General features: G+C 38.7%; 1 protein-coding gene across 1 annotated transcript in view; it reads right to left on the bottom strand.

Moving 5' to 3' along the window:
• The window catches only part of epha6 (eph receptor A6), a 170,269-nt gene extending 145,082 nt beyond the window's left edge, over positions 1 to 25,187 (bottom strand). Inside the window, exons 1-2 of the mRNA XM_036539935.1 lie at positions 24,923 to 25,187; positions 12,545 to 12,609 (exon numbers count right to left, since the gene is read on the bottom strand). Coding sequence (XP_036395828.1) covers positions 12,545 to 12,609; positions 24,923 to 25,043 — 186 coding nt within the window. The 5' untranslated portion in view covers positions 25,044 to 25,187. The remainder of the gene's footprint in view (positions 1 to 12,544; positions 12,610 to 24,922) is intronic.
• Positions 25,188 to 25,277: the final 90 nt, after the last annotated feature.

The raw sequence follows: 25,277 nt of genomic DNA on the forward strand, positions 1-25,277 counted from the left end.
CAGCAGCTACAATGGTGTCTACAAACAGTATTACAAGAAAGTAAGGATAATATAAAACGATCATTACGACATTTATTTATAATTGCTTATAGCAGCAAGATACAAAATGTAGGTTGCATGCATGGCATTGTAGATGTAGACCTTCAACTGGAGTTTCACCGGACTAACAGAGCTAAAGATGCTTTTATTGTGAAGTGCATCTAAACCTGCTTGAAACCAATGCACCCATGGCACATGTAACACAAAGAAATTTAATATAACCTGGCCAGCAAAATAGCTGGTTTGACTGAAGCAGACATTCAATGGCTTAACAAGCCTGACAACCCTTTCTGAAATTGACTCCTTAAACTTTGGGAGGACCCTCGCATATGGTGAAGTTGCACATGCACACAAAAATCAAAGGAGCAAAGTGGTAGGGATTAGATCGATTACCTGTTCCAAATGGCCTAATGAAGACAACCCCAACACTCAGAGTGACTACCAGTAACCCTCAGCTGTGCTTCCCAACAGTCAAGGCTGCCACTGTCCAAGGTCCTGAAGGTCTCCCAGACTTTGGAAAGTGGCACAAATACCTGCCTGACAGCAACCACAGCAGGGAAGCAGTCCCATCTGTGAGAAATTGAAGTCATAAGCATGGTGCTTATGCATAAATAAGTTATAAAACTGCATAATTGACAGGCATGGACATGCAAATGGTTAGAGGCTAAAAACTATTTTTGAGATGGAACACATGGATTGGTCATCTATTTTGATGGTACATGAAAATATTACTTCCCTTTCACTGACTTTCTGTGTAGAGCATAGAAAAATGGTACTAGGGAAATCACTCTGCATAATGATGTCTGCTTGGGAAATAGCATAATGTTACTACCAGATGTGCCAATTGTCTTTGATGTTGCACAGTACCACACACTAAGACTTAGTTCACAGATTAGTAAGGCAGCTGGGTAGAATGACTGAAAAAATCCAGTGGTGTTTTACATCATAAAAACATGTTTCATTATGTTTTACTGTGGAGCTTCCAAAGGGCTATTGTGCTGGAATAATTCCACTTCATTCCGTGAAAGGTACAGGACACACAATCATGTGTAGATGTAGTAAAAACAAAAATACTGAAATGAATGAGAGACAATTACATAAAGGGCTAAGCTTGGCTAAAAATGCACATGGTTGTAAGTGTCTGCAAAACAACATGCTGTTTTAACACACAAAATAAAGTCTGCTCCAAATTAGAAATAATGAAAAGCTTTAAAAGGGATAATATTGGAGCACTGATGCTAAAATGCCAACTCCCACAGATCTCAATGAGACTCAGTAATGTACTCACTCAAGGGAGTTTGTGATTGGCAGGTTCTTGCTGGCTGACTGGTTTGTGGCATTTGTACAGAAATAGCTAATGGAAGAGATGGCTACTACTATTGAATTAGTGTTACCAAAACACTGTCATTTGACTGTAACTCTCCCTTAATCTAGCTTTGCACACATGCTCTTATTTACTTATTTATGGAAGTGTTTGTGTTTTAATGTAATTTTATGTGAGTTTTTCATTGGCGTATGTTTTTATGTTGCTTGGGAGCCCCTTACCGAAGACTATCTATCATTATGTGACAGACAAAGTTTTTTGAATCTTGAAAGCAGTATCTCTATTATGGTGTTTAGGATGATGATTGTTATTATTACTACCACTGCTACTAATAATAACAACACCATCATCGTAACAATAATGACTTTCTTAAATCCCATACTTAGTGAATTTTACAATTCATTGCCTAGGTGTGTGCTTTTATTTGAGTTTGGATCCTGGTGTCTAAATTACTGTTCAGTCTCTCCGTCCCCGGTTGTGATATTGTCCAGACTGCAGAGTGCAACATTACACTTCAGCAAGCCTTCCCTGATAAACAGTTTCAGTCCTTGCCCTGTGGAGGTTCTAATGAATATCTAATTTTGCCAGGCAAGAAGCTCAGCCTTTGGCCCCTGTTGCATTACTCCTGATTTCCCAGCATCTGCATTGTCCGTAACATTGATGCGCTGCCATGTCCCTGATAAACAGAAACTGTTTCTTTCATTCCCCCAAAGAAAAAGAAATCAAAAAGTACCATGCTATGACTGTGGAACTACGGTACAGTGATCATGGTAATAAAAGCTAAATTAAGTACAAAATATAGAAAAAGGGTAAATGCAGAGTATTTTGAAGAGAATCATAAGCATCTCACATTCCCAACATTACTTTGAGACTGCTGTCATAACAACTCTTACTGAACAAAAAAGACATCACTTCCATTCCACTTCACTTGTATTCTTAACCATCAAAGTCCATCTCTCTTGACTGAACTTTAGGTTAGGTTAGGAATGCTTCTTGTGGTATAGTGTAATGGTATGCATAATTATCTTATTTCACATTTACCATATATCAAAACATAATTCCTGCTGAAGGACACCATCACAATCATTAATGTAATGGTGCTTGTGTCAAGTGATCATTAATAACAAATTGGTTTTGGGAGGTTTCATTTTGAATTATCTTTTTTTTTTGCTTCCCATAATTTAAGTCTCCTAAATATGCAATTCCAGTAGTTATTGAAACTATCACTAAAACTACTTATTTCATGCCCAAAGAATATAGTGCCATATAGCATCTGACCATCATGTCAACAGGGCAGACGAAAGTTATTTGATTATGTAGGTCCATGTTATCATTCAAGAGGATTATCTAACTATCACTACATCATAAGTCTTTATAGCAGCATACCCACTAGGATAACAGCACTTTCTACAATGGGCACACGTGATACTCGTGCACTTCACTTTTCTTTTAGTGTTGATCTCCTCTAGTTTCACTGAAGCAGCCTTTCTCTGTCCATGTCACCTCCAGGTTTGCATATACATTTTCACCAGAGTGGAGGGCAGTCTGGAATGTTGCTGTTAGTTGCAGCAAGCTCTAACTGATCCTTGATCAGTAAGACTGGAAAACACAGCAGGGGACATAGATTGAGAAGAACAGAGCACTGACTACTTATAAAAATGCTAAAAATGTTATATATAGGCAGGAAAAAGCATTTTCTAACCGATTAAAGAAACACACTGGAACAGATACAATTGCCCTTTGATCTCTCCACTAATTTTAAAACACCATATGTATAATCATAAATACTCCACTTACAGTTGCAAACTGAACACAGTGTATTAAGAGACAGCGGACAGGCATAAATGTTAAAGCAAAATTAATAAGCACATGGCTCTTGCCAGACTCTGTAAACTTTTCTTAGGAACCTTAGGAATATGCAGTCCTCGCTCTCTAATACTGTTTTGTTGAACAGCACAATGGGACTTTCACTGGCTGTATCAGCATTTGTTTATTTCTCACTGCGGAGCAATGCACCAAATAATGTCAAACATGACCGTAATCACTGCATGGTACCATAAACCCAAGGTTGAGATGTTCTTTCGTAATAGGTTTAATTCTTTGTATTATGGATGAAAAATGATGGTCTTAGTTTTCTAATTAACTGGCTACCTATGCTTCATCCTTCAAACTTCATGTTTCCTAACACAGCTAGGAGAGGTCGCTAGCTAATCCTACCAATTAGCCATGAGATCAGACTGATTGCTAGTGAAGCAAAGTTACAAAAATGTAATTTGCAAATGCAACATACATTAACAGTAAAAGATACATAGCTAGCTAGCTACTGAACAAGTCAATGGCTGCCTAGTGCACATTTACGAATTCATAGAGAAACACAGTTAGTGAATCTACACAGCATGCACAATGCAATATTTTAAATGTGCTATGTACATGGACAAATACAGTGTTAAACACTGTCCCTTTGTTTTCCTTCAACAGTAGACAACAATCTGTTCCTATACAGGATCTGGTCATAAAATAATGAATAATACCACATACCTTGCAATGATACATCTCATAACATAATTTAACATGACTGGTTTATTTTGTTTTACGTGTTTCTATATTAGTATGTGATTGAGCATACATCAAATTGATCTGCGGAATACAGTGGAAAATCAATCACTCACTCCTAACTGACATAACAGTGTGCTTATCCCACGTTGATTTAATAGGCCATTAACAGGTGGGCTCCAAAAAAAAAGGTAAATCAAATTAACTGAACAAAGCTACAAGCTTAATCACACAGTAAACCCACAACATTTGGGAAACGCAGTAACAACATTAAATCACAGCACATCTCAACAATTTCATTTTTCTTTCTCTATACAGCGTTTTTGCTGATCCCCTCTACCACATCGCCAAGCCAAACAATCACAGCCAGCTCTGATTGACATTTCTGCAGTATATGGCAGGGACAGGGAGACAAGTGTCCTTATACCAGACAGACGGTTCTGACGCCACTGCCACAGTGTTTTTATTCCCCTATTTCCTCTGAGCGACGTTTGAGCTTGTCTCAGTTTGGGACCGTCTGCCACCCACGCTTCCATCCCATCCCAGGGGATCCACCCTTTCCGAACATCTCCCGACATCCCTGAATGAAATCAATTTAGCTCCCGTCTGTGCTGGTTAATGTGAGATTACTGGAAATGAATGTCGAAGGAACCAAATGGCCTTCCCAGGGACAGGAGCAGGGGTCAATTATACCAGTGGCACAAGGGCTTGAGGGAAGACAGGACTGACATGCTACTGCAGAAGATACAAGTCTCTTTGACTTTTTTCTTTAAGCCATGATCTTTCGTGACCCACCTGTTTCTAGTCAACATGCAAGATCCCATCTATTCCTTTTTCCCTTTACTTTTACAAATACAGAACAAATGATTCAGCTGTAAAGAATATCTTCAACCTCATGATCCCCCATCTATCTCCAGCACAAAGGAAAATCTATACCTACATCACTGGGAGAGGAGAAAAATGAAGATGTAGTCATTTTCTGTAGCTGCACAGAGGCAAACGCATTTTATATTTTCAGTCTGTCAGCTAGGTTTACGGGACACATTTGTTTAGGGAGGCCTTTGGTGGAGAGCTTATCGATCTCAGTGTGCCTCTGCATCATTAAATGCATGTGAGAATTGAGGAGAAACGTGTTTCACACCTAAAACAGCCTTTTCAATGTGATAAATTCAGATTAAACCTGGTCGCTTGTGATGATCATAACCGTTTTCACCACATGTGCTTGTGTCCCACTGTGTATTCTGCCAGTAGGAGACCTTTCATCACCCCATGAGAAGTTGGGTTAGCTGGCAGCACAACCCTTGAAAATAACCATCTTCATGTCACCATATGCTAATATCCATATCTGTGTGAATGTGTGATAATTGCCGATTTCAGAGTATGATGATAACCGTATGTGGCAGGTGCTCCAGGAACAGGTCCCCTGGCTGAGAGGAAGTGGAGAGCCAGTCTCTGGTAACTCTGCCCAGCCTTCTCCTCAGACGTCTCAATCAAGCACCTGTGTTCTGCACTTCATTAACGTTGTCGGTTCGCATCCAAAGTCAAAACTTTCCACCTTTCAACAGTCTAGGGTTGCCTGGCATTGCTTCAGGGATCAGGGAGGGGGGTTGTTTGTTCAAACAAAAGACATGAAATATCACTGGACATTTTAGATGGAACATATTAATCATTCACATATCGCTGATCAACTCCTTTTGAAGTCACAGGCACACAGACAAGCCTACTAAAGGTCAACATTTCAAAAAGAATACTGAGTGCAGGGGTAGGGGAGAACGATTAATCAACATTGAGGGAAAAAGGACTCAGCGTGGCTCAGATCTCTGAATCAACTGTTTTAGCAGTGTTGATTAAGGGCACACTAACCTTGCATCACACGAGTTAAGACTAGATTTGACAGCTGACTCATTGTGGATTTCTTTTATTATTACTTTGTATTATTGTGCAAAAATTAAGTCCTTGACAACTTTACAAAACGTGACAAGCAGTGATTTACCACAGGTGTGTTCGTCCATGGAAGCAGCACGACCTTGGGTAACTCTTCCACTGTGTGCCCTCTGTGTCCCTAGTTCCAGGCCCTCATTACGGAACCATCCTCCCGACAGGCTGGGGAGCATTTCCCCCCAAGACAGCTGCCTCATCTCGACAGCCTGATTACTTTCTGCCATGTACACGTGGAGCGCATCCCTGCTCCGGACTCCCGACGATGCATTTAAAGCAGGGGGCCTCATTCTGGGAGTGTCAGCTGGGCCGTAGACACTGTCACCAAGCCCTGGACATAAAAAGTCACGGCTCATTACGACACGTCTCCCCACACTGCTGAGGTGAAAGTGTCACTAGCAGGGAAGAGGTGTGTGTGTGTGTGTGTGTGTGTGTGGAGGGAGGGGGTATTCTTCATACTCGCTTCATGGTGAGCCACAACACATCCATAGCTCCTTTAGGCATTTAAATGTTTCATTTTTTTATATTTTGGATTTGCACCCTGCTTACCTGACTGTCCCTGTTTCTCAACACCCTGGGAGTTATCCAATGAAAATGCTGCATCTTCTCCCATTGCTTTCACTTTGACAGTGTAGGAGTGCATTAAGATTTGGCCCCAGTGTACCCCTGACAGGAAATGAGCCAATTAAGCCTTCCCCTGGCACTGCTTAAGCCTTGTAATGACAGAGGTCATTGGAAGTAACTCACACACAAAATTACTTTTCCTTTTTTTTCCCCCCTCTTACCTCCCCTGCAGGCGATATTTTATGATCTTTTTTTTTTCCCTTAAGGCAACGATTAAATTAATAGCTGAGATGTTCATGAAAAAATGCAGGCATCTTCAGTTATTTCCTCATAATGATATTAAGGAACACAGTGCTCAGTGATAAGCGCCAGGTAATTGCAATTAATTATCCTGATTATATATTGTAATGAAGGATTAAAGCTTAGGAGTGTGAGAGGCAACGCAAAAATAATGTAATATGCCTGTCTGTGCTCTGACTGATAGTCCAGTCTCAGGTACAGCACAGCGTATCACTCACAGTGCTATGGTGTACCTCTCGCAAGCAAATCCTTAAAAATCCCCCGCCCACAAGTTCCAAAAAAATCTTAATAAATATGGATCCTGAGAAATCCTCTGAATGCCTCTTAGAATGACAAAATGATTTGTCTGTACAAGGGTTTATACAGATTATACTAAGTCATATTTATTCCAAGAGCACTATGAATAAGAATAGTATTTTATCAAACAGCAGGAACTGCAAAATATCTGACATGAGTTTATGAGTAATGTGAAATCTACATTAAATTCACAAAACCTTCAGACAGTTTTGTGTTAAGTGGCAGGTATTTTATGCAAAAGGTGTATTAAAATAGCAATCTACTTTAATACAGTATATGGTATGTTGGTGTGCAATTCTGTGCAACTTAATGTTTATTTATACACTGAAGGCCTGTTGCCCATCTTGAAGACAATGTATAAGGGTCACATTAGCAGTGTATATCAAAACAACCATCTTTTTTTGAGTTTAGCCAGTGCATGTTACAAAACCACTGTCATTTTGGAGAGCAATAAAAAGCCCTATGCTTTTTAATCCCTTAAAGCCGTTTTATGTAATTAAATAAATAAATAGTGCTGTCTCTCCTCACTCTTGGGAAATGACTCATACATATTTCAACAGAGTGTCTGCTGTTGCTGAGAAAAGCTTATTGGGGCTGCATGCAGACGCCAAATCAAGCCCTGTTTCCCTCTGCAGAGCTGAAGCAGACAGTTTTTGCAAGGATTTTTTGAGGGGAAAAGGAGAAATGTGCTTTGGCTGAGAAGGATCTTTACAACAAGTTTGACTTTGTGTGCGCTTTGGTCAATGCTTATTGAAGAGGAGACATTGTCACACTGGCACAGCATATAACATACTAATTTCTTCTAGAGTTTTCTAGACATAATGACATGACCAGTATTGGAAAGGTTACAGGGTTACACAAGGTTACACAAAAAGAGCACATCTGCAAGAGCACAATTTCATTTAAATTTGTTAAATGGCAAAGGATGATGCCAGTTAATAGAAATCATTTTAAGGCCTTATGGTCCTTAACACATCTTGAAAGAGTCATATGCACCTACAAGAGCTCGTATTTCATGTAACAGCCATACATATTTTAATGATTCTGTTTACTGTCATTGAGGTTTGCACTCAACACTACTCTTGGATGTCATATTATTCAAAATTACTCAGATCTTCACTCTGCACATCTAAATGCAATTTAGAAGCTGATAATAAAATGGGTGCCAACTTAGTGAAAAGAAACCCACTAATAAGGTGTTGCCCATTGATCATGTCTCTTTGCATGCAAATGCATCTCACGACCAGTGTTATGGATTCTAAGATGCAAGCTTTCATTATAAAATGCATTATGGTGGGAGAGCAGTGACACAATAAATTAATTGATAGAAGCTTCCTCACACTGAGCTTTTTCTAATTTTCACTTTAATTAAAAAACATTCCCAGGTAGCCTTCATAATCATGTGAAACAGCCCCTTAGCGACAAATTAACCACCTTTTGGGTTTATCTCATACGTGCCGAACATGTTTATTTACACAAGCTAGGAGCACTCCAATGTCAGGGAACATCCAGGCTGACAGCTAAATTGGGGTTTATATACAGCATTCCAGCTAATGCGAGACTCCTTTAAACAGAGAGAGGAAATACGGACAGTACCCTATGGTTTCCTTGAGATGATGCAAAATCAAGCAGCATACGGAAAACCAATGATTGCTTCAGCTGGTAAATATCAGACTCTGTAGTTAGTGTTATTTAATTATTTTGGGACATTTACTGCACAAGGGCCTAAAATGAATCAACCTCCTGAACTGTCACTATGACACAGCATATCCAAGTTCACAGGTAAGATGGGCAGGAAGTTGCTTGCGTTAAATCTAGTGGAGCCACAGCGTGGTTGAGCTCTGCTCCCTGCCCGCACTTAATTCGGTCTGGATTACCTCTACACGTTGTTCCTCCTCCCTTTGCCCCTCTTCACCTCCCGGCATTAGACATTATTCATGGACATTCCAGGCTAGTGAGGAGAAAGTCTTGACAGCTTAATCATGGAGTCAGGGCGGCAGCCAGCCCTTTCCTCTTGACTGCTGTCAGACTGGCCTACATGATGCAATAGTCTCTTTTGACACTGGGAGAAAAGTCCTCTGAGGTTGGGCACAGTGCGAGTAGATTTCTCCAGCACATCACAGAGCGGTGCGAGCCTGCAGGACATACTGTTGAGCAAGGATGGGGAGAGAGGCTCTTTCACGGACTGATTTTATTTTATCATGACAACCGGGGTCGATACTGTATGTACCTAGTTATGCAAGACCCTTTGCGGATAGTTATTAAGAATAGATCTGTAGGTTCACAGAGGTTATCGGCAGGTCTTCCGAGGGATACCATCTTTCTGCTGTACTGCAAAGTGCTAACTGCATTTTCCAGAACTGTATAGTCCTTAGTTTCTGTTGCTATTTAAAGACCTGGCTACACTGAGCAACCCATGAATGAAGGATGAAAATATTCCACCAATTTAAGATGCATAATTTTGCTTATTCCCAAAACACATCCAGAAGGTGAGGAAGGCAGATCATCCTTATCCTTTGTAATATCTGTATTCCAGCCTGTGTCAAAATCAAATGCCATTTTACCACCCTGTATTAACTATATCGTCAGCCCAAGCTAAAAATAACAGACAGTGAAATCCCACAAAGCAGCGCTATGACAGCACACCTGGGCTCAGTTATAATTATGTTATTTATAAATTGTGTAATTATATGCTTCAGTTACACTAGAATTTCACTTTCTAATATGCTAAGAATTTCAATTAGTATATGATTTTTTTTTTTTTTTTAGAAAAAACACTTACACAGCTTCTTCATTGAATGTTGCAGTGGCAACGCCATTGGTGTGTGTGACCTCACACTTATTTTACTTTTATTATTATAATACTATAGGGAGCATTTTCCCATGAATATAGGAAACAAAGAACTGTTAGGGGACAGTTCTGTGGAGCGGCACTGCATTTGATCCGGAGACAAGCGATGTGTATTAGAATACAAACGCTGGGGACAAGTGATGTGTATTTGAATACAAAAGGATGCCGCTACATCCAAAAGGCGCCTCTTGATGATAACAGTGTGCGGAACACGGTGTTCCCCATGACCATATACGGACCTCACTTCCGAATAACACGGGGTTCTCCATGACCATATATGGAACTCACTTCTGAAGTTTGAACCCTACGGAGCCAATTACATAACGAGCTTCAGGAGAGACCCAATTAGAGAGGGAGCTGTTTAGCAATGCACAACTCAACAGAACCAATCAAAAGCAGCACCCCCTTTGGTCACTGTAACTCATATGTAAATGTACCTACTGTAATTGTATAAAAAAAGAACTAAATCCTATACCTGTTGAACATATTCAATGCAACAGCCACTGTATATCTGAACACTGAAGAACTGAGCAAAATTACAACATTTGCTTACTATTCTGGGAAAAGAGAGCATTTGTGCAAAGCTGTTAAGGCAGCTGTACTTCACTGATTGTAAAACAAATCAATCCTGCTTTAGGGCTTCACAGCCATGGCCTTGGAACCCCAGGAGAACCTTAGTGTTCCTACAACACTGGGTGACACCAGTCTAGGGAATCCAAAGGGAATTCAGGGGGGGCAAGAAGGTGGTGTAGCTAGATCATTCTAGAGATAGACCAGACAAGGACATTGCCTCTGAAGAAAACGTGAGCGATGTCACTCGTGTGACATATTTGGCTGCTATTTAATTAGATGCCTTGCCCTCCTAATTTTGTTATGATTCTTCAGATTCATCTCTGAGGAATTCTGAAGATAACACCCATGAGATGTCAACAAAGCACTCTGGCAAAGTTGTGACCTGAGGGCCACATTGCTGGCAGCATAAACAAACACGCTCACCCATTTAAGGGAAAACTTATTAAAGAATAAACACTCTCCAGCAAGAGGATATTTGTTTCATTTGGCCAAGCGCAATCTTACACAGGTAATAAGCATTTGATTAACATAACAATTGACTGCATTGACGGGGGAGATTGAACAAGGAGGAAGATATTACTTAGTTTATTACAATCACATTTGTGGTATTATGTAAATGTACTTGACCATTTAAATTTGATCAAATGTTAGATCTGATTTGTGGCAGGAGTGCATCTGCTTAGCTAATGAATGCTATTGCTGTTGAACAATTGGAGAATCCAGAAGAACCTATTTTGATAAAGCCATTTTGGGTTAATGCTTTCAGAATGACACCGTTTCTTCCATCCTAACTCTCTCGAGGCTAATTCATGTTCTCTAAATCTTGTGTTGGTAGGCAGCAGTACAAGTGCACTTTATTGAAAGCCATTTTTGGCTCAATGGGGTCAGTGTGTGATATTCCACAGTGAAATTAACTTAATGGCTTGTATAAAGAGTCTATTGAAGGACATTGAAGGAGGCAATTATAACTTTTTCAGTGGCTCTATTCTCTAGTAAAGGCCAGCATCAAAAGTAAGAAATTGAATTGCAGGAGTTGTCTGGAGCTTCTGTGATTAATCATCTCTCATAGTGCTTTCCACACACCTTGAGCCACCATGAATAAAACTGTAAAAAAAAATCATTTTGGATCAATTTTATTATAAATTTGACATAATCACGTAAACTTATTATTGATAAAACTGATACCACATAGGTCAAGGTAAAAGATGTGCTCTATATTCAGCCTGTAGCAAAGAAAAATTGCATTTGAATACTGCAACATAAACATGGAGCCATGCAGCAAAACAGGTTTCAGGTAGTCAAATACAGAAAGGTCTCCATCTAATGTGCTAGCAGGCATGTAGAGGATTCGTAAGAAAATAACATACATATGAAACAAATAATTATAGGAAAACTATTAAATAACTGTAAAATGCTATCACAGTGTCAATGAATCACTTCCAACTGAAGTGAAAAGTTTACACGTTCAGGAATATTGTTTTATATTTTCCTGGTTGTATATAATGCTTTGATATTTTTCCATTATTTAGTTTGTATATAACACAGATTTATAAGGTAGTGTTTGCAAATCTGCTAACATTATTGACAATATGATATATACACAATTTTAACACCATGTTTGATTTGCTGATGTCCGTTTTTTTGTGATAGAATGAATAAAAAGTAAATAAAATTGTTCTTTTTGATGTCAAACTAAAAGTCAAAATCATTTTCTCTAATTACTAACTAGTAGTGAAGTAAAGTCCCAGTTATGGGTCCTGGAACAATACACTAAAAGAAAAGAAAGGAAAAGAAGAAAAAATCTAAACATTTTCATGGTCAGACACATCTTTGCTGGATAGATTTCTCAGTCATTCACTGACAATACTGTTAATAAAACACCACACGAATAGCAATATACAGCAGTTATCACAGAACACGTTTTCAAATGTCCCACCCGTCTCCTGTGTAGGTCCAACAATATTTTACATCATTCAACAAACATAGTAAGATCAAGGGGCTACAAATGGGAATGAACTGCAAAACACGGGATACAGATTGTCCTTCTGGGACAATAAAGACTTATTAAACTGAAGTGACCCATGCTATGGGTTACATGGACTTACCCCATTCATGGGATATGTCTTCCAGCCCAACTCGCCCAGCACAGCGGTGGTATCCAATAGGACCACTAGAGGGAAAGAAAAAGACAATCAATCAGATTTATGTCATCATTCAATACAGCAGAGTCACATAGTTACCTTAAGTCCTTCATTTTTTCATCCTCCAGAAGTGGGAAATTAGGGGCATGGAGTGAATCTCTGTGAGTGTTATGGATAATCACATGTAAAACCTATAAGTAACTTACAGGACCAGGTGATACTGATTGATCACTTGCAAATTATTGTACAATACAAAATTTTGTTTGATTTTCAATTACATATTTCCAGATTTTTTCTCATTCCTATTCCAAATACTAAATACATTACTGCATTTGTCATTTTATTTGAATACATTTTCACAAGACAACAACAGAACTCAGTTCTGGGACTTTTAAAATGAATGAAAAATGTGTTGAGAAAATCTGAGAGAATAAAGCCCTTCATCAAAGACATACGTTGTTTTCATGTATTGGTTCATTCTTTTACTTCACTACTAAAAGCAGTGCTGACTTTAATCCTAACCACCTATCTATCAATTAACATTCACATTATGAAATCATTTGTTGATTAAATGAGTAAAGATCTTTGAACTCATTCGATTATTTCATCTGTACAGTAAAAATACATTATACATTTAGTCATTTAGCAGATACTCTTGTCCAGAATGACTTACAAAGTACATACAAAAAGGTTAGGTTAAGAGCAGAGACAGTACTAGATTTTTGTGTGCTTAATATAAAAATTCTGAGGATCTACTGAAGAACTCACACCATATTTATCCATGAAACGCATAAGACATGCAAGACAATTGATCAGTGGTGTCACTTGTGCTGTTCTAGCTACAGATAGAAGGGCCAACTTTAGACTAGTGAAACAAAGCTGTCATTCTTCCAAAAAGTCTGTTGTGACACTCTGTTATAGTAGTGATCTTGGTTCCAACAAATCCATTTCTACTATTCACTGAAAGCATGCTTGGAAACCATTTCTTTTATGGTTAAGTTGAAGTTTCAGCTGAAGAACCTGATGACTTCCAGAATGTTTTGAAAATCTGAGCTGGAATCTACACATATGTTAGCGTAAAGTCCACACAGGCTCTCTTCAAGGGACTTAAGACTCTTGGGTACTTATCAGCTTGTTCTGAGCTATAAGCCAATTGGGCAAAACTCACATACTGTATGTGTGGGGAATTTCCCAAATAAACACACAAAGGTCCTGAATAATTGAACACTTCAGAATAAATACTCATCTGTAGGGTACTAATTATATTTTACTCCTGTGCATGTTGTGTGATCCATGTTAATATAAAAGTTTAGGATGATATGCAAGACCTTGTAAAGGTTCAAGTAAAGGTCTTCTCCATTCTTCTTCTCTGGTAGAATCAAGCAAATAGCCTGAAGGTAAGAATGGAAATACAATCTCTTTTTATGTGTATATTTACAAGGAAAAATGTTAATTTGAGTGACTTGGGTGCAGATTTCATTTTCAGAGATAATTTCTAATAACTACAGGCACTGAATCTAACAGCTGTATTAAAACAAAATATTTCAAATAAAGCTGTCCCTTCTACATAAAATGAGCTTATTAAATGAAGACCAGAATCATTATTATAAAATACCTTCTGGTCAGGATTTGTATGAGGTTAGAGGTGTAACAGTTAGAGGGTCTCACCCGCACTGCTGCAGACTCACTCTCTTACTCATGCACTGCATAATGTGCGGACATGTAAGTTATCTTCAGGTTGTCCACATTCTTCAAGTAATAGGGAACACTCACACAATTTCAAAATTGAGAATGTTTGAAAAATGAATGCAATGAACATTCTCCCTAAGAAGTCACTGTGGCTTAGAATCCAGTGCATTGGGGTGTTCAACATTAATAAATCCTGATCATGAATATATGTGAGAGCAGTCATTCATAGGCCCTCTGTCAGCCTCTGGGCCAATTAGAGATGATGAATGTGCAATTTCCTTTGTCTCTAAGGACCAGCTTAATTATGATCTCTATCAATAACCCCTGCCATATTTGGGAAACTAGCTCATACATCAGCAGCAGTATCATCAGATGTGTGTATTGGCAGCCCCCAATAAATGGTTTATGAGGAGTCTCTTTTTCATTTCTGTAACATTTTTGTTGAGCTTTTATGCTTGCCAACATCTGTATATTATGAATTAAAATGATCAAGCAGGCTACATGCAATAATGAGTTTACTGTTTTGATTTTTTTAATTTGTTACATTCTCAGATGTTTTTTCTGGCATTTTATGCTTAATTCCAGGAGGACATTTTCGAAATGTCCTCTTAGCCTCTTTATATCTTCACTGCGAAAGTTGGTCATCGATCAACAGCTTGCAACACAAGTTATAGTTCATATATAGAACTGTGGTTGGAACACTGTGGTATACATCTGAGGGTAGGGGGTGTGTAGGACAAAAGGCTGTTGTAAGCTTGAGCATATTGTGCCCAATCAGATCCTATAAAAAGCTTCATTATAATTAAATTACAGCATGTGCATAGCATAAAATTAAGCACAGCAAGTTTTATTAAGGCTATACACTGAGCAAATAAACAAAATGTCGAAACGTGCTGGTGCATAAGTTGTCTCTTATCTCCGATCTCTCTTTGGAGATAAGTCCAGTGGAGCTACCCACAACAAAAAGGTTAGAGTGTAAAACATCACATGCTAAGTTATAACATCACATCTTCCTCAACAACAAGCCAGCTGTTGGAGCCCAGTAATCTGTTTTCATACAATAAGTGTAATGTTTACAAAAGATGGCATTTTGTTGTGATTACCTTACAAAATAAAGCAAACAAACAAACATGATGATGAAAATTCATATCTGTTGTTTCTCCCTTGGCAATAGTCCAACTGTCTGTGCATCACTCGCAATTATGCAGAGGGATCAAAGAAATGCCGCAGTACACAGAACACGACAAAAACAGCTTTTAAAGCTCTCATCATAATTCCTGTCATATTCACAAATGGTAAAAAAGAGTGAAATGGCTTCTTCCTCTATGCAGAGTTTATATTCTGCAGAGGAGATCTGGACCCTGCCAATCCCCCCGTGGCCTGGCAGTGTGGGATAAAAATAGATTGGCCAGCTTGTCTGCTAAGGCTTATAAATATGTCGAGGAGCACAAACAGAGAGTTGGCTGAAGCCAGATTGATCAGTAAACCCCCAGCAGATGGATCCAGAGCCACCCTTCACCTCCGATGTGTCAGGCTTATTGACACCCACGGGTTTGGCTTTAAGTCCTCATGGTTATGACAGCCACTGCATCTTGTGGGACATTCCCTATCGCTGCATGTCTGGCAAGCGCCTGTGGATGTGCATCGTGGCTTAAAGCACGCGAGAGAGACCCGCTGCACACAGGCAGCTACCCATTCAAAGCTGTGCTAACTGCGATATGCAGTTTGATGGTTCCAAAATATAGCACCTTAGTTAATAACGCAAAGGTTTTGTGGCTTTCCCCTCAATTGTGATCTATCTTATTAAAAGCGTCTGGGATCAGTTATCAAATTAAGGAAACAAATATGGTAACAAAACCTCTGAAAGTAAACTCCACATCCAAAAAACTTTAAAGAAATCATTTTCCATCATCTTTTAGGCTATCCCACTGTAGACTACCTGTTGCCCAAATTATTAGTATTTCATCAGGTACAGCATTTCTTCTTTTAAAGAGTAGGACTTTCAGCAATGTTTAAGGGCTGCCCCATGATTTAAAGCCATGCGTGGTGGTTTCAGTAACAAACACAACATGCTGGGACATGACCATGATAGGATGCCAAATGAAAAATAAAAGGTTAACTTCACAGTATTATCCTAGCACCTAAACCCAATAAAAAGCACAAAGAGTCCTATGTGAAATTAATACTTTCCCTGTGTTGTATTAATGTTTGCACCACATGGTGAATCGTTTGTTTGTGCATGCCTGTATGCACATGTCTGTGCAACTGTGTGTTCTTTGGTGTGTGGGTCCTGTGCAGTAATATAATGGTAATAATTCAGAGCAATTTACACTGCATCTGGACTACCTTACCTCAATGCAAAACATAAAAGTTAAAAGCAGAAAAAGAGACTAAAGAAGACATTACAAAACTAAGAGAAAGAAAGAAGACAGTGATGTTTTCCCATATGAAAGGTGAAATATGAAATATGAAAGGTTGTTCATAAAGATTGCAATTCTGATTTAAAGAACTATTTACTGCAAAGAAGCAGAAATAAACACAACATGTGACTACTGCAAATTGCAGCACTACTATATATTAGTAATCTTAAGGGAGATGGTTTAGCATACGTTTAGAGCTGGAGGGAGGGCCATGGAAGTTAAGGCCAAATCACAGCTGATGGTTTTGCAAGGAAACACAGATTAAACTGCTGATATAAACTGACCTTCAGGGATGGCTGTCGATATGCGAGGGAGGAAAAACCTGAAGTAAATGTCTTAAACACTATAATCTGACAGTAAATTAACTGAAAATGTGCTGATAACAGATCAGGTAAAACAGCTGTGTGTCATGACAGCTGAGTCCTGTTCAGCGACCTATGTACTCAGAGTCAAGAGTGTTTTCAGATCACACAGCTTTTATCTCTGATTCTGGTCACTCTGCATTCCTCTTGATATCCACATTTATACTTAAAATAATAAATAAAAGTACATTTAAAGTAATTTTAAAGGGAAAAAAAAACTGAAACTGATGTGATCACTAACTGCTAGCAAATAGCATAGTGTGAGTCTTTTCCACCCTTTTTTCACTTTTTGGAATCGCCGATTATGCTGCATTAAGATCACCTCTCTGAAACACCCTCTAAACTCAGGCAGGAGTGCTAAAGCAGCCAATGGTTGGTTTTCACACTACACCACCTGCTGTGCAATATGGGGTGGGGGCAAAGATCAAGAATAGGCACATCTCCACTGACATCTACTGAGTGACTTGCACATACCTTACAAACTGTTAGAAAGTGCCTTAGCCTTAGTGGTATGAGGGGATCCTGGCCGAAATCCCACCTGACCTCAAGGGAACAACGCCGACTGTGTTCAGGCACTGGCGACTCCCTGTCATTTTCAGCAAATAACACAGCTCAGACTCTAACCCAGGTCTGGGCTGTTAGACTCAGCCTGTGCTGAGAATAACTGTCTTAACTGACAACCTGAAGAACAAAAGTCAGTTACATTTAAGTTCTTATCCAGGATTTACAACTTTTTGATCCAAACATGAGAACAGCCAAATCAGCCAAACCATTGCCTATACCTGCAATACAAACAAAACAGAATGCTGCTGAAATGTTGGTAAAACTACCTTTTCCAAATAAAATAAATGTATCAGTTTACCACAGACAAATTAGCAATGCAGGCACTGTAATGAGTGGCAGTATACCAGTGAAATAATAGAACAGGCCTATCACTACTATACTCACACTGCCAGGCTGGATGGGGTTCACTGCACTGTTTGCTGACAATAACCCATACAGGTGCTGACACACCTAAATAAGAGATAACAAGTGCCATAACAAGTGCAGTGCAGTCTAATGAAGGCACAGTATTTGAAATACATTTCTCTCTAGCTGATCCTGGTCTGCTGTGCCACAATACTATAATGCATTTAACCAATCGATTGGGGTGTGGCTGTTGCAACATCAGTGTTGCAACACTCATGCTGTTGCAATACACACACTGTGACCCATGACAGACTGCAGGGGGCAGCACTGTGGCAGGTTGTGCCACATGAGGAACCTGTCAGGAGCGTATCATCAGCACAATGTGCCTCATTATGTTGACTTGCACATGTACCACATACACGACATGTTCCTTGAGGGCCTACTGACTCTTTCAAACTCAACTCTTCAGGAGAGATTCAGTAGACTTTCAAACAGAATATGTCAAAAATGGTTTAAATTACATACTGTCTTTTCAGTTTCAAGTGTCTAGTTTCAAATATGAATTGCTTTTTTGTTACGAATGCCCTAATATTTATCACTCTATTAAGGTAATTATGAGATGATTATGAGTAATATGAAATATTTAAAATTTACATTGTAGATGTCAGACTCATACCATATCTGCTGATCCATATTAATCTTTTACTTTCAGCCTGAATAGTGACAAAAAGGATAAGACAAGATCAAGAACTAACCAGCAGGGTGTAATGTTCAGCAAATAAACTCACCTGACCATCATCAGGGTGTTACGTTCATTAGCACTACATTCACTCTTTTCTCTAACCATTTCAAACACTTTAAAGCTTCTGTTCTGCCAAATAGAAGGTCAGTTTTACTATGAAACATCTGTGGCACCATGACAGTGTGACGTTTCACAGTTACACAGTGTAGTGTTCTTTTTTTCATTATTTCTCTGATAATTTCAAATAGTTGACTTTTTAGCACTGACAGTGCAGCTGCAGAAATGGTAGTGTATCTAAGCAAGTTATTCATTTCATCTTCTCTTGTTTTGATGTGAGTACAAATGTACATGAAATATATTTATGCTTTTTTATTTATGCTATTTTAAATGAAAGTATGCCGTTAATTTAAAGATTATTGATTATTGAGCTTCAATCTAATTACGTGTTTTGTCCATTCTTTTAAAATTTTTAAGTAATGATTTTGTATGTATGTAATTATCAAGAAACACCAAGAAACCTTTATTGTCCAAGAAACACATCAATTTTGTGGTGAGATTGAGTCTGGACCTTAGTGCAAACTAGCCACTAGGGCTGGGCGGTATATCGACTTTTTAAGGTATATCGATATATTTTCAAACGAGAAATAGGATGAGAAAATAGTGTTTATATTCATATAGTTCCATGTTGCGTTACATAACCCGTTTCTCCCGTAAAGCCACGCCAGTGTTTGCATCTCTCCTCTCTCACACTCTCCGCGCAACCCCGCCCCCACTCTCCCTCTGCGTCTGCGCGCAAACCCAGCCCCACTCGCTCACAAGTTCTCCTGCAACATGGATGCAGCTGTATATTTTCAAACAGGGAAGGATACCCTGTCTTTGCATTTTATTTTGATCATAGTCTGTTTTAATTAAAGTGCTTGTGACCAGGGTTTCCATTAGCCGGTAGTTACCAGCTTTTGCCTGATAAAATTTCTAAAAAACGATAAATTAAAAACTTTGCGGTCAAAATGTCTGGTAATAATGCTCATACAAAATGTAGCTATAAGGAAAGCTATCCCTAAACAGGACATTCATGTTTTGACAGCGAAATGTTCTTATTTATGAGTTCAGCACACTGTACCCCAACTAGGCTACACTGGCTAAAATTGCCTGTGTGCTGCCCGTGTCAAACATGCCAGCAGAGAGGGCAGAATCAAATTAAGACGGTGCTGCAAAGTCGTCTGGAGGAGGAGAGAGTGACGCGGCTTATGTGCATTGCAAGCTGCAAAGACATATTGGACATGTTTGAGTTCAAGTCGGCAGCAGAGGACTTGACGCAATGGAAAAAAAGGAGAAAATAAAATGTTAGCTGGTTGCCTATAGGCTACATTTGATGCCATGTAGGCCTAGCTACAGGCTACAGATGTTACAGGTTACAGATGTTTCATAATAGCCTACATTTTAGCGGCTAATGTTGAGGTTTTGATCAATCATTACTGTTCATTTTACTTAATCGTTACTGTTCATTAAACAGTCAAATTGATTTGAGGTCGTTGTCATTCTTTCGTCAACCTAGGTGTACATTACATTTGCGTTTGTAACACAGAATGTTACTGAAACATGACCAGTAAGTTTCAGATTTGTCTGGTAAACTAAATTCTTTCCGGACACTGGACCAGCAAGAAAAAATCCTAGTGGAAACCCTGCTTGTGACATCTCACATGTGGCTTCGACTTTCAACTGAACATTTAGCCCACTTCGTAGAAAATACCGAGATATATATTGTGTATTGCCATTCAGCCTAAAAATACCGAGATATGATTTTTGGTCCATATCGCCCAGCCCTACTAGCCACGATAGATTAATAATAAAGTTGGCTAGCTAACACAGCTGTTACTGTAAATTTTAGAGTATTTTACAAAATTACTATATTAATCAAAAATAGCGACCTACTGTTTACATCTTACAGCTTCACACAGTATAGTAGCTAGATTGCTGAATAAGTAATAGCTATATCGCTCCACAGCATATGCATTTAAAATACAGTATGAAAGATAACATTAACTAGCTAGTGTTTTCTAACCAGTAAAGCCATATATAGAAACTGGCAAGACACAGTAGCTTAACCTTAAACGTTTTTCTAATTAGAAAAATACTACAACTTTTGTTGCACTTTATTTCAATTAAAATAATTTTAATCTATCATGTTGGAATTAGTGCAATGTATTTGATCTAAAAAACAAGAAATGCAGACTGTTTTAAGTTATTTTAGATTATACAAATCGCTAGTTAGTATGGAGACAATATAGCTATCCACTGCCTGATCAGGGCCTCTGCTGCCCCCTGGTGGCACAACCACATCACATCGTGTCCATTGAGGCAATCGGGCAGAAAGTTTCTAGAAAAAAAAATCATTAAAGTGGCATTCCTCACAAGAGGTATGTGTTTAAAGAATGTGTCACAGACTAACTATTGGTGCCCTCTAAATGTAATTCTGTTGTAGCCTGAGGTTTTGGGTATGTTTCAATGAAGAAGAAACAGGTTAATGTATGCATTATTAAAACATCCTAAAACAAACCCTTTAAGAAGGATCAAATATTAATGCAGGCTGATTTTTTTCTGTATATAATTAATGATTTCAAAAATTACCATCATCCTGGTAAAGCCTTTCAAACATAATTTTTACATGTAGCTTTTGACACACTACCGCTTACAATACCTCATCATAATATGAAAAAGTACTCAAGGGAAACCCTAACTCACTTTCTGTTTGGATACTTTTCATTTTTATCTCTCTTTCATCCACTTCCTGTTTATATGTTGCACTGGTTAAAGTTGAGAGCAAAACCACCATTTGTGGTTTTGCTCTCACCAAGGTGAATAAACAATATCAGTATTTAGAAAATGCCACTTTCGGGTATAAAATTTTAATTTGTAAAGTACAGTGGTAAACCGTTTAGAAGACCCAGTCACAAAAACACACCACCTCTATAGAATAGCAGTTGCAAGCAGCAAAAGCAAGCCAGGATTCTAATCCTCTCTTGCTTTGTGGGAGTGTTGTTTTCTGATAGCAAATCACAAGGTGCATCAATACTAAGGTGAAAACTGAAATCTTCTTAAAATGTGCTTGTGAAGATTTTACCTGGGAGAACATTTAACACCAAGATCACACATACAATTTTATGCTCTTGTTCTGTCAAACTTCAGTTCTTCAGTTGACTCTGCCCTGTTTCTGTACTTCAAGTTGCAGCATTTCTTCTATGGTCTTTGTGCATTGATTTAAATAACTATGGGATTGTTAATCACCAGGATCTGTATTTAGTACAAACTTGCAACACAACACAGCTTTTTTGAGAAACCAACAACATCTCCAATGCCATTGTTCTCTCGGTATTCAACAAAGAATTAAATTTAGTTTTGCCATCAACAGACATTAATAAAACAACAGTAGCTAAACAAACCGATTTCTTCTGAGCTCATATTCAGTTTGCGTCGTCAAAGATATTCAGCAGCAAATTAAAAGTTTTATCACTTATCACCATAACTGAATCAAGGTAACAAAAACATTTTTATACAGCAGGGAACAATCTGGCATTTGATTTAACATCAGCCAAGACAGAGTCTGCACTTTTAAATCTAAAACAGAACACTGGCTAACGGCACGACCTTCATTAATTTAATCAGTATTTTATTGGCATTCTTGCAAAAAAATGGATACTTAGTCTATTATATTCCTTTCAGTATCCTGGAGAAAGAAGCAGCTGTGTTGCACTGCAAGAACAATAAAATAAAACCTTGAGGCATGCATCTGGTGTATCTGTAAAATCAATGACTCCCTTAAAGTGGGTTGAGGCAAAGGCAGCCATATTCTTCAAAGGGTACAGCTATTATAAAATTATGAACTCTGTAACGTTTTTATGGAAAACCATCAGTACATTCTATGGCAAATGCCTTAAAAGAGACAAGACTTAAAACCACAAGTCTGAAGGATTGAAGGTTTTGGAGTTTGCATTTGATTACCATCTGAAAATTCCCGCCACAAAGTACGGTACATTTTTACCACACAGATTTCAACTTTTTCTTGTTCTCAGTCATTACATTGAAGTGACCACATTTTCACCAACAAAGTATCCTGACACTGAAATTCAAAGGAAAGATAAAGTAAGTGTAACATACTATATGAGTGAATCTGGTTAATGAATCTGGTTAACGTTTACTCTTTTTGTGATTACCTAAACTGAGCTAAATCATGCATTGCTCAAACAGGGGCACAGCTTCTTTCACAATACATGTATTATGGCCTCTACCTCTGGTTAGTGCAATGGCGTTTGTGCACCTCTGTCTCTTTTTTTCTGTTCATTTGTCTGTGATCAGGATAACTCATGTGGGCAGATTTTGATCAAACTTGGTGAAATGACTGCCTTTGGGATGAGGACATAATTTTGAGTGACATAATTTTGAAAATCGTGCCACAGGTGGTGGGGTATGTGCAGAGGTGGAAAACCACGGCTTCAGAAAGTAAAAGTCCTGCCACGTATTTGTTCCACCCATGCACTACACCAGCTGAATTTAATTAGCACAACTCTTCAGCCAGGTAGAGGAGCTAATTAGTGAAATCACCTTGTTTAGTGAATGGCTAGAACAAATACATGGTAGGACTTTTACTTTCTGAAGCCGGGGTTTTCCACCTCTGGGTATGTGTTCCACTGAGTGCCACTTTTCCAGTAGTTACGCTGAATTCACATATGGCGTAATCAAGCTGCAGTCTTTCATACACCTCTGCAACTTTCATCCTTAATTTGCTGTTGCACTAAATCCCCATTGTTGCCAGAAAGGAAATGCAATGGAGCCAGCCAGTTTCAATTAATTTGTGCCATTACAGGCATCACTCTAAAAGTGAATCAGCAGGCTTTTATCTGTATTCCCATAACACACACACACACACACACATACCCCACAAACAGAGAATTCACCAACCACAGCAATGAACAAACAAGTTGAAAACAGTGCTTTCATTAGATGCTATTTTCCGAAAGAAGTTACTCAGCCATTTCCACAGATGAACATAATCGCCTAAGGCACCTACAGAACTATACCACACTGCTGATCCTCTAAAATGAAGGGCGACCGTTGGCCATTGGCAGTTAGAGTTTAGAGACACAAGCACGAACTCTTCAAAAGTGTGTCAGACCACTAGAACTGTATGAGTCACAGCAATTCACATCTAGGTGAGAATTAATTACAAACCGTAGAGCTCGGAAATCAGTTTGCACGTTGTATTGACCTGTTCGTAAAACAGAATTGCAAGTTGATGGCTCGTAAATGTCACTACACATGTTATCTTATTTATATGCATGTTCTCTTGGTTGTTTGCACTGAGACACGTAGGCCTAAAGAAACAAACGTAGATTCACCTATGTTACGATTCAATGTGAACAATTTATCTCGGCTTGTAACAAAAAGTATCGGTTAACTGCACTTCCATGTGCCTTATGTCAGAAGGACATTTATATCCATGTCTCTTGGACATATTAGAAACTTAATCACCACTTACATTAACTACTGTAAGTCGAATGTCTTTTGTCTTTCCCATTGTGTCTCATAATGAAAACTAATTAAACATAACGACATGCAGATGTCCAAAATCAATTGCTCCTGTTGAAATGTCTAAACACATCCCCGTTCAAGTATACTACTTCCACGGAAATTCTCGATCATAATGGATAAGAAGAAAGATCGAACAAAGAGGAATTGTCTGTTTACCTTTTCATTTAAACTATATTTTCGGCAGGAAGCATACAGCTATTCAAACTTAGGGGGGCACAGCCTAACAATACTGAAGAATTCGAATGCAACGCGCGAGGACAAATGTAAAGAAAGCAGGGAAACTGAGGCTTTCGGCTAGCAGGACCAAAAACATCACTTAAGTGACGAATAAATAAACTAATGCAAGTAAATGCATCAGACAGCTATAACAATCATACACATACTGCATTTGCCCCTGATGGCGTTCCCAGATTTAAAGTTTAAATATTAACGGTCAACATGTCACAAGGGTCCTGAAACGCGACTGGCAATTCGACTGGTCTCAACTTATTTTTTGGGCTATTGTCACTCAAAAATGCTAACTTAAAATGCATTTATTCCACCTAGCAGGTGAGCTAAACTTTACTGCTACCCCGGGATATTGCTGTACGCTCAAAAACGAACAGTACAATTAAAGAAGATACTAGAATCTTACCCTGATTACTGTGGCTGGAGTCCGTGAAGAGAACCCTTAGGAGTACGAAGATTAGGGAGAATTTCACCCCAAAACTCATGTCTAAAATACCCACTGGGTTGCCCAGCAATTGTCCGACCATCAAAGGCAGCGATATCCACTTGTATTTCCTCAAAATGTGTTTTTGTCAACCTTCCCAGTGTTTAAAATCACAAAGCGGTGCTTTTAATTCCCGTCTCCCCAGCACTCTCCTCACAAACGAACTGACAGAAAGCGGTGCAGACACCAATCCATTGCACGCTGACTGAACGCAGCAAGAACGGTAATCATAAAGTTGCCTCGAGAGCGCTGTATTAAATTGGACGAAAAGAGCCCA

This window comes from Megalops cyprinoides, chromosome 11 (assembly GCF_013368585.1).
Source record: "Megalops cyprinoides isolate fMegCyp1 chromosome 11, fMegCyp1.pri, whole genome shotgun sequence".
Classification (NCBI taxonomy): Eukaryota; Metazoa; Chordata; class Actinopteri; order Elopiformes; family Megalopidae; genus Megalops; species Megalops cyprinoides.